General features: G+C 42.8%; 2 protein-coding genes across 4 annotated transcripts in view; one reads left to right on the top strand and one right to left on the bottom strand.

Annotated features, from left to right (window-relative positions):
* MYRIP (myosin VIIA and Rab interacting protein) overlaps positions 1-3,921 on the top strand; it is a 207,617-nt gene extending 203,696 nt beyond the window's left edge. For all 3 annotated transcript variants that reach the window (XM_066556147.1, XM_066556128.1, XM_066556136.1), the window contains 2 exons: positions 324-442; positions 1,130-3,921. In XM_066556147.1, the coding sequence (XP_066412244.1) occupies positions 324-442; positions 1,130-1,162 (152 nt within the window). In that variant the 3' untranslated portion in view covers positions 1,163-3,921. The remainder of the gene's footprint in view (positions 1-323; positions 443-1,129) is intronic.
* Positions 3,922-5,225: 1,304 nt separating this feature from the next.
* On the bottom strand, positions 5,226-10,417 carry LOC136571508 (prolactin-releasing peptide-like). The gene is made up of 3 exons (XM_066571955.1): positions 10,368-10,417; positions 7,391-7,559; positions 5,226-5,805 (listed from the first exon to the last, which is right to left on the bottom strand). The coding sequence occupies exons 2-3, from the start codon at positions 7,536-7,538 to the stop codon at positions 5,627-5,629; spliced, it is 327 nt and encodes a 108-aa protein (XP_066428052.1). The 5' UTR covers positions 7,539-7,559; positions 10,368-10,417; the 3' UTR covers positions 5,226-5,626.
* Positions 10,418-10,759: the final 342 nt, after the last annotated feature.

Genomic DNA, 10,759 nt, shown 5'->3' on the forward strand with positions numbered 1-10,759 from the left:
CAAGTGACTTTTTTTCTTTCATGATTTTTTGTGGATTTTGGCTGGTTTTTTGATTTTTTTTAACTCTGCAGTGCATTATCTCTGAAAATTCTAGGGTTTTGTTCACTGCACTATTCTTTTGTAATTCCACTGATTGACATGGCCTCAAACTTTAATTTATCTGGAGTAGCACAGCCTGCTGGTTTTAATTTAAATTAAATCCAACTTTCCTCATACATCTTAGGGGAAGTTTTGTCTCTCTGGAAGCTGTGACACTTCAGAAGTATTTTTATATCTGCTTCAATCTCTTATGTGAAAAATCTCCCCTTTTGTATTTTTCCCAGGTGAAAAAATAGATGGCTCTCCAGTTACCACTGTCAGAACGTTTAACAGAAACTTCATGCTTCAAGGATCTCTAACACAAAGAATTAAAGAAAGGAAAAGCACTGCCAAGGACTTAATGGTAAACAAATGTTTTTAAAACTCTGTTAAGATCAGTCAAATAGAGAGATAGCAATATCTGTGTAGGCAGCTGTATTTCAGTATCTTCAGAAATCCTCTCTTGATAGTTTGAGGAAAAAAATAGTAGAGATTGCTGAGGCAACTCTTGAACAAATATGACTAGTGTCCTGGAAGATGTCTGACTATATACTATTAAATAGGAGCTCCTGAATGTCAGCTTGTGATAATGTAGCCTGGCTGCCAGGTCTCCAGGAATGTGCTATCCATATTTTTTAAAGAATAAATAAATTAGCTATGCCCTGCATTTCAGACTTCTGAACCAGACCCTCACAGAACCAGCTGTGCATTGTAACTTGGCAGGTGAGAGTCACCTTGAATTTCACTAATTGCTGAGAAATATTCAAAGGTTATCTAAGTTGAATTTAAGGGGTAAACGGGTCACACGTTGGCTCTGCAGGGTTTAAACAAAGAGACTTCACTCAGGACACCCAGGACAGCTGTCAGTCATTTCTTCTGCAGCAGCCATAGGGGATAAGGGAAAAAGCTGACTGTCCCAAAGCAGTCTTCCACAGGACATGTGGGAAATATATGGGTATGTGAAAAGGGAAAGGACCCAGCTGTGTTCTTCAGCAGGTTTGTTTAGCTCTTCACTCATGGTTTTTTTCCTTCCTGTCCCTCTCTGTTCTAGGAACCTGCTATAGGATCTGCTGTGATGTACTAAACTTACTCTTCCCTACTGCCAATAACACACTGCCTAAGGCTGTACACTAGAGTGCCTTTTCTTAACAGCCATTGTGTATGTCCAGCTGAAAATGGACCCTCAAGAACCCACAGAGCCTCAGTTATAGGGCTTCATTTGGATACCTCACTGAGAAAGCTGTCCAAGTCTTCAGCATTGTGGTCCGCTACAGGAAACTCTGCCTTAAAGTTCTCAGAGGACTCTAGACAGGATGCTATGTTTCAAAAGAAAGGCTCCACATTTTAAGATGCACTTTTCTCCCTATCGATTGTACTAAAGTATGTAGTCTTTAAACTGCAGTATGTTTTTGTACACTCAGTCATAATTATAGGCCAATTAATCTGCCAAAGCAGACCTGTGATCCATATTTGCTGGCCTCTTACTATTCATGTGGGCATCTGTCTTGTCAAGCAATAAGAGCAACTCTGTGCAGTGTGTGCTGCTTTTCAGCTGCGTAGAGGGAGAGAAGAATTTGTGTACCTCACTCTGTTCCCAGGGAGTCAGTGGAAGTCTTGGGAGGGTTGGTAGGAGGAGGAAGAATTCTCTGTTCTCTGAGAGTACATCTTGCAGATTGAATGTTCCAGCTCCAGAGCTAGGGATATTGCTCTAGGCAGCAGGGGTATCATGCTGAACCAGGAATTGGTGGCCACACATGTGGAGTAGATGTCTGCTGAGTTGGGATCCCAGTATCTGGAAACATCTGAACACTGTTAAAGAAACCAACACCTTCATATGTCTTGTTCTTGGCAGCATTGTTACTTGGTGGTGGCCAACTGTGCTGCAGTTCAGAATAAATTGTGTCAAAACCTTTAAGATTAGAAAAAAGAGGTGAAAGTGTTGGGGATCTCTGCTGACTGGTAGTTGAGGGGTGGCTGCAACTTGCAAGAGATTCCTTTCTGATGTTTACTGGTGTTTCTGAGAAGGAGGCAAATGTAGCCCAGACATCAGTTCCTGTACTAATCTGGAGCCACCAGAGAGTAGCTGGGGCCTTTTGCTGGTGCCAGTGGACCCCACTGTTACTGGACCACTCTTAATTGGATTGTGAATAGTAATATTCTTTCTTTAATTTCTTGAGACCCTTAACAGGTGAGTCAAACTAGAAAGCCCTTTGGCAGATGCCCAGGAGGGAGGATGCTGCTTACAGGGTGTCCCTCTCACCCTTTTGTGAGAGAACATTGCCAATTTGTGCATTTTTTTGCTCTGAAGAATACAAAGAAGGTAGTCAGAGGAGGTGATAAGCCAGTGAATCCCTTACCTTCCATACCAGTTGCAGAGCAGGTACCCAAGTGCAGATGGGGTTGATGTGAAATGTGCTATGAAGGAAAGCATGGGCTGTAAAGTTCCCTTCAGCATTAAGGAGTGGTGAACTCTCCCAGGAGCTGTGGGTGCCAGGAAGGAGGAGAGTTCCTTCGTTCCCTGGGCTCCCAGTGAACACCCACGAGCAGAGTGCCACATGTTACCTGCCATGCAGCAGGAAAGCAGTTCCCTAGGACACCAGGCCATGAAATGTCTGTGGCTGGGCAAATACCAGCAAAACTGGGCAAATTTCCTGACTAGGCTGGATATAGGGGTGAGTGGGGAAGACAATGAATGGCTGGATGGGTTGATTGGAAAGACAGTGCCAGTTGCAAATCTGCCATCCACATTTGACATCTAGCTTGTCAGTATTCTGATGTCCAGCTGCATGTGAGGAACTCTTGGAATAAATACAACCATCTTCCCACTTACAATACATAAGTGTGACTCCATTCCTTCAGGGAGTTTTCATCTGCCCAAGATCTGACCCAATGTCTTCATTCTGGGTGAAATTAAGCCTTCTTTTACTCTCACACAATACTAGTTCTCTGAAATTGGTTTGCACAGATGTGAGGGAAGAATTTGGCCCACTCTGTTTAATATATAAATATATATATAAAACAAATAGATTTTATTTATATATGCAATCCAGTAAAGGAAATTAAACAGAGTAGGATGCCTAGTAATTTTTTTGTTTTTCAGTCTCCTCCTCCATTGACTGTTCTTGTGTATGTATACAATACATTCCCAGGTTCTGGTTTATGCAGGTATGTGTGTTATGAAATGTCATTAATGGTGGTTGGTCTGCATATTCGTCTAATAAATAATAACTAATATTGTGTATGTAATATCAATACAGAAATGACTAATTTTAATAGAATAACTCTCTGGCTTTTGTTCTGTTAGTGTGATTTAAACAAGCCAACAAAGTTTGGAGTAGGTTGTTTTCCTTAAGAGGCATGAAAAGCAACTATTATCGTGTTACAATGTTAAAATATTCAGTCTTCTTTGACAAACAAATGTGTACTGTGTAGGCATTGCAAAAAAAAAAAAAAATTAAAAAAATCCCACCTGCTCTAAGCATTTGAATTTTTACAAATGTTTATCGTGCCAAATACGTGCAAAGATATAATTTACTGTTTTAAAAAAATCATAAAAGCATATGTTATAGCACACAAAGAATTATTTTGTCATCAGGTGATTTCAATCTTTAGTGTTAATATTTATATTTAGATTAATTTTTATAAATGAAAATATTTTAATGGGTAAAATGAAGACTATATGACCTATTTGATTAAGTCTGAGTGAATATTAAGCTTGCCTTGTTGTTGTTATCTGCATACTCACCAAGAATTATTGTCAAGAGAAATTATAAAAGAGTAAAAGCAATTTATGAAAAGAATGCCTTTTCTACTACTTGATTCATAAAGAAAAACAAAAATTTCTTCTCTGTTGTTTGGATTTATGTGCACTTTGGCCTGGAAGCGTGCAGAACCCACAGCCACACACGTGACACTGTCACAGCCGGGACACAGGCATCTCCACAGGGCTGCTGGGCTTTGCCGAGAGCAAGGGCACACGCTCGGTTCACACCTCCTCCTCCTCCTCCTCCTCTAGGGCTGGGGTGGGAGGAATCCTGCTAGGAACATGTGCTGGTGAGTCTTCTCCAAACCATCAAGTCTGTTGGCTGAAATACCATCTCAAGCAGTTTCTCAGGCGGAATTTCTTGATGTCTCTCTGGGATTGCTACAAAAACTGAGCAAGAACCCTGCCGATAATCTTGGTCTTGCACTTCCAAAGTTCCTTGCAATGAATAGGGATCAAAATATTTATCAGCATATCTTCTCCACGGTGAAAGCATTCAGTAAAATTAGTGTGTTTTAAGTAACACTTTGGGTCAGCAGCTTTGTTGTATTATAAATGAAAGTAACTCCCTTATTATAATAAAAACCCATCCCTTCCTGACAGGCCATTTGCAAAAAGAGAAAGAAGGGTTAAAATGTCTGCAATGGTTAATTCAGCCATTATTCAGTTTTAGTAGTAATTCTCACAAAGCACAACTAGAAGTGGAAGTCCATTCAACTTTATCCTTTGCAGAATGATTCATGGCCTGGATTTAACCATCAGGTATTACCTAAATTGTAAACTATCTTTTTTGGATATAAGCCACAGATAAAACTGTATTATTCCTGCCAATAGTTATTAATCAAGATGAAACACATTTTAAGTAACACGTCTTATAAAAGTAATATAACAAAGTTATATTAACATGAGTAAATAGGGGTATTGAGCTGCATCTCCAGCCTTATTGATGTGGACTAATGGAGTAGATAGTACATGGCTTGTGATCCTCAAAGAGTGACTCAGACGATGTACTTGGAAATAATTACATTGTTTTAAAGGAAATCAGTTCATTCAGGCCCTTGCTCCTTTTGGATTATGGTTTATGATTATATGCAGAAGGCACAAAACTACTCCAAGGAGTTCAATTAGCCATTTTTTTTTTCTTCAGCAGGGAGAAAATACTTATCTTCAATAGGAGCTCCTCTTTGTTCATTAATATATCTCTCCAGCAGTACAGGAAGAATTGTGGAGGGCCAGTGGGTATACTTCAGTGAAGCATTCTTAAGAGTGGATGTTAACAATCTCTATAAAAGACTGTTAACAAGAGAACCAGCATTGTTATACAGAGAACCAGCATTTCATGCCATTAATGCAGGTACATTAAAAATTGGTAAGAGCCTTTTTTCTTTCTTCCAACCATTGCTTTTTATTTTTATATATCAACAGCCATTGACTTTGAAATGTGACAGGAAGGTTTCATGATACATTTAACACTGCAGAGTTTAAATCCCAGCCCAAAAGCTGTGTGGGTTTTGGATAAACCTAACAGTGAACAGGATCAGGAGATTGCTGGGGATGCACAATGCAGAAACATTTTTATAAGCAGTGGTGGCACTCAGTGCTGGTGTCCATGCATTGTCTTTCACCTGCACCCTGAACATGTTTCTGTTTTGAAGGTACTTGCACAAGGAGCAGAAAGAAGAGCAGGATGTGATTACTAGGCAAACGCAGAACTGTAGGTCTGAGGTGCAGGGGAGGACACAATTCAAAGAACAGAGGTTGGGTTGCCACCTTGGGGAACAGAGATCACCAGTCACTGTCCTCTGTGTCCAATGCTTTTTGCTCCCACAAAGCATTCAAGATGAAATCCAGGTGTCTGTTCACAGGCCTCAGGCTGCCACGGCTGCTTCTCAGCTGCCTCTTCCCAAAGCGACCGATGGGGCGAACACCACGGCCCACATACCAAAAAGGGTCGATCTCAGGACCTGGAATTCAAAGCATTCTGTGAGGATATAGCACTGCACTTGGAGGCAGTGTTTTTCAACCATCTTGAGGATGTTAGACAGCTTACTTGGAGCCCAGGAGAAAAAAAAGAAGGGAAAGGCCACAGGCAGACACACAGCTTACTGGTGCCTTTGAGAGTTACTTTCCATGTGTAGAGCCCAAAGGAAGAGGATTCAGTTGCAAAATTAATTTTATCCATCTGGGCTGCAACACACATTTCTAACATGAGCCAAAGGGCCCATCCAAATTTTCTGCAGTAGGTACCAGGTACACTAATTCTACAGACTAACAAATCCACTGGATTGCAGAGGGGGTTCCTACATGAGAGGTAAGCATGAAAAGTTAATTCTTTTTCACTTAAGAAGTTGTTTTCATGGATGACTATTTTTTTTGTTTTAAAGCTCTGACACATGACTGATTTTTGTCTAGTCTAGCGCAGTTTTGGGGCAGGTCTGCAAAAGCTTGTAGTTCTATTAAAAGACTATATTAAAAAGAGTATTTTAAAAGTATTAAAGACTATATATTGAAAGATATAGCAGCAGGGAAATTCTAAAACACACTGGAGATAATGCCACCCTAAGGAAATCCCAAATCGTTCCAGAGACAGACAACTGTCAGGAACAGGAGTAAATTGCAATTTAAGTGCATTATGTATATATATCATCCCCATCACATGAAAGTCTCAGTCAAGGCAGGAGGAATTTCCCATGTGGATTTTGATGCTTGAATAGAGGAAAAAAATTCACCTTGCCTTTAAATTTCTCTGTAAATACATCTTTTAAGTCTTTCAGCACAATGTTTAACCTTCTTTTGTTAGCCTTCCTACTCAACAAAATCCAAGAAACTTCACCTGTGTACCTAAAACCTGAGGTTCCCAACATCTCTATTTTTTTTAATGGGGAGAGGTGTGGCACTTAGCCCACACAACTTAATCTCCACAACCCCTCTCCCACTCCACCTTCCATTATCAGCCTATATTCCTCGGGGGAAGATGAGATTTCTTGGTGATTTTCTCAAAGATCTTTTGCATTGTGTGCTAGTTTAAACTTGGGATACATGGTATCATCCCAGACCTGGATACTCTCATTCTTCACAGCATCTCTGAATGGAGATACTTCAACCACTTGTATTTGGACTTTCAGAAAATTCAGTCCCAGACAGAACTGAAGATGTCTGTAAAGTGAACTTAAGCTTCTGGGCCATTGCTTTCTTTTTATTTTATAGAAGTGGTTGTGTAGGTCTACAGAGCACAGCTGAAAGTTTGGTGCTTAAATATTTGATGTATACCACTTTACATTTTCTTGTCTATCCTTTGCACATTACTGTCTTCTCTGATAGTTATCAAAAATATTGCTATTTGCCTTGGCTAATTAAGGGCTGTGAGAAGGACATGAGGTTCTGTATATGCACTGACAAGTGCAAATGGAAGCACAGGGCCTCACACCAAGCTGACACCACGGACGCACCTGCGTAATTTGCTGTTGAACTTTGCCTGACAGCCCAGCCCTGATCCCTCAGAGCAGCACAGACTGTGGGGTCACCATGTCAGGTGAGACTCATACTTACTTCTGTTGTCTATCTGGTGTTTAAATGACCTGCTCTGTCCCGAGGCAAAGCTGAGCGACACCAAGAGCATCAGGACATAGACAGTGACTAGCTTTAAGTGGTTTGGTGACCACTGGGCACGTGGTGTCCAGGAGATTGGATGCCACATGATGGAGCAGTGGTAGGAAGGCTGTAAGGAGAAGAGTGAACATGGGGAACACATATGAGTTAAAGCTCTCAAGGTGAAGGAATGTGTCAACTTTAACAGTATGTTCCCATCTATCAGAGCCATTTCATGGCTCTAAGTTTTTTGGAACACTCATGCTGGAGATGTCCTGGGCATTTCTGTTTGAAGGCAAAGGCTATAAAGTGGGCCATCTACTAAGGTAAGAACTGGAGAGTTTTCCTCTCCAGCAGTGAAAGCCTTCACAGGACACTCAAGTCCCAGCCCTGAGTTCACTGCTGATTCTGTATGGCTCTCTGTATGACCACAGGCGTTGGCCACCAAAGTATGTTTTAACCGCTACCACCAGCATCTTTTCTTTGCTCGTAAAATGTGTCTAACATTTGTGTTCTACACACTCTTTTTACAACTAAATGCATTTCAGTATGAATGGCAATGCTCCTCTTGTGCCATTACCCCCTTTTTTGCCAGCATGCAGAATTACAACTTCCAGTTACAGTTTCCACTGGTAGATGTCCCAATCCTGTAAATGCACCCAGATGCAACAGAATGAGAGATCCATCCTAGCTTCCATAGGATGGGCTGAGCAGAACAGAAGGTGCTGAGCTGGGAAAGTTGCATCCAGGAAGGGGAGGGAGCCAGGCTCTGGTTACCACTGTCTCTGCCATTTTGTACAAGCTTCCTCATAGCAGCTCTCCCAGCTGTCACACCAGGACAGTCTGTCTTGCAACATGCAAGGTCTGCCTCTGCATTTGACATCCTGGAGCCTCTGCCTATAGAGCAGGAGCCTATTTGCTTCAGCATCATGTGATGTAGATATACAGGCTCAGAGGCTGTAGGAAAACCTCTCAGCTGTGCCTACACAGCAGCTTCTCTTCGTGTATAGGTGGAATTTTTCCCCAGTTGCTGCCAAAATCTTAGCCTGCTTTCAGTAAAGGCAGAGCAGGAATGAAAATCTTTGATGCAAGATGCTCCCAAATACACCAAACAGGCAACACAGCAAAAACACATCAAGAAGTGGGTTGTGTCTTTCACTAAAATGCAATCAAATCTCCTTCACCCCTAGTATTCAGTGAAGGTTTATCAAGGGTGAAACTGACAGTGGCTTACCAGGCAGCTTAGAGGAAAGTGATTTTAACTCATGATTTCAGAACTGCATATTAACTTTTTCTGACTTGAAACAATCTCATGACAATCAGGACTAAATTGTCTTAGTGTGTAGAATTCACCCACATGGGGTGAATTCTGCCTTCAGTTTCAGCTGGGGTACCTCTCCTGTTGCTTCATTTTTAGCAAAATCTCAGGTTCAGTGAGACAAAAAGAAGGTGTTTTGAGGCATCTCTGTGGTGTGTTTACAGGGCTGCTGACATGTTTTCCTGGTTACTTGCTCCCTGGTTTTGTGTCTTGGATTTTTTTGCGAACAGAGTTACAGAAAGAAGAGCTTACCTTGAGCTCATTGTTGATGAAAGACAAAAATACAGGGAAAAGCTTTTAGTACACACTTTTTCCTAAGCACTGCTGTGCTTCAGTGCCCACCAGCTGGTCCTGTGCCACTGCAGCCACTTTGTACAGCACTGATATATATTGAACTTTTTGTTCATACCCCTCTCCTGGCTAGTGTTTCTGTGAAGCACATAATTCTCACTGCTCCTCAGTAAGTAACATGCCACCCTAAATAATCAGGGCACTCAGCATCTCTAATCCTCCCTAATTTTTCCTACACTTAATTGTCCCACCACTGTTTATATGGGAAGAAACAGAGGCTGAGGTACTGCTACAAACTTGACCATGAGCATTCCTAACACCCAGTTCCATCTTGTCACTAAGCAAAAAGCCTGGTTACCTATGCACAGACTTTTCAAGGGTTGTATGGCTGAGATGGTCTGTGATCTTCTCAGGTTCAGACCTGCAGCTTTCTTGCAAAAGGAAAATTGAAAAAGAACAAGACCTCACACAGTCAAGCTGTGTGCCTCCATTTTCAACTATTAAATAATCATGAAAATTTTAAAACTGACTAGTTGCAACCAAACTTGACACAATTAAAAGTTTCAGGAATAATTTTGCTCCTGAAGCTCAGCAAAATTCAGTGCCACAGCCATTTGACCAACTTGCCACTTCTGCTTGGTGCCCAAACAGTCTCTAAACTTTGGCTGAGCAACATCTGTGATGGAAGTCTGGCAACTTTCATCAACATCAGAGGGGAAAATTAAAGCCATAAATGAAGCTACAGTGAAGCAGCAGTATCACAGCTTGCCATGGGTCTGCTTCACAAGGAGTTGGAGATCAGCCTGGCTCTCCCTCTGGGCACACAGGGCTCTTATCATACCAAACTCAAGCTGTGCTGCAGATCCATCAGGTATACCCCTACCACAGCAGTCCTCGGAAGACAAGATGCTATTAACTCTTTACACCCTAAACCAGCATCTTTGTTGAGATCAGCGGCTGTGTACACCCCCTCCAATGCATATGTGGAAATCGTTCCTGCTGAAAGCAGCGCTGGAGGCACCCCGAGGGATCAGACCCCGTGTGAGCGCAGGCCCGGAGCGGGCTGGTTCAGGGCCGATGGGCCGGGAGGTGCAGGGCTGTGCTGTGGGTCCCGCCCGCGCTCTGCCTGCAGGGCACAGCCTGCCCGCGGGGTCAGCCACCCTGCCTCGGAACGGGCCGCTGCGCTAACAAAAACTGGGCAAAAGTTACTGAGCACAGGGCACAGCTGTGTATGTTAACCCAGGTAAGCTAAAGCCCAAAAGGAAAAAGAGGAAATTCAGCAAGAAAGAGCTTGGACAAGCGCTGAAGCAGACAGGGGAAGGCACTCACCTGTGTGCACCGAAGCTGCTGCTCAGGTAGTCGCTGCTCCAAGCAGAAGCAGGGCAGCTGATGGGGGCATGTGCCTTTTATACTGGAGGGAAGTGGACTTGAAGCAGGGAGGGGGAGTCAAGAGGTGGGCCAGCAGAACGTCAGCAGTACCGGCGAGCAGGATTTAAATTTACAAAAGGAGGGGTAGGGAGAACGGAGGCTCTATTAAAAAGCCATTGATCAGGGCAGGGAGCAGGGGTTGAGGGCGGCGCCAGGGGATGTTGAAGGGGGGGGCATGGCAGGATACATGACTGACCCCCCAGGACCACCAGGAAGACAGCAGAGGGAAGGGAGCTGCTGCCATAGGGGGGGGAATAGACAGAGGGGAGCAGCTATATCTGCAAAGGAGAGCC

Source organism: Molothrus aeneus, chromosome 1 (genome assembly GCF_037042795.1).
Source record: "Molothrus aeneus isolate 106 chromosome 1, BPBGC_Maene_1.0, whole genome shotgun sequence".
Lineage (NCBI taxonomy): Eukaryota > Metazoa > Chordata > Aves > Passeriformes > Icteridae > Molothrus > Molothrus aeneus.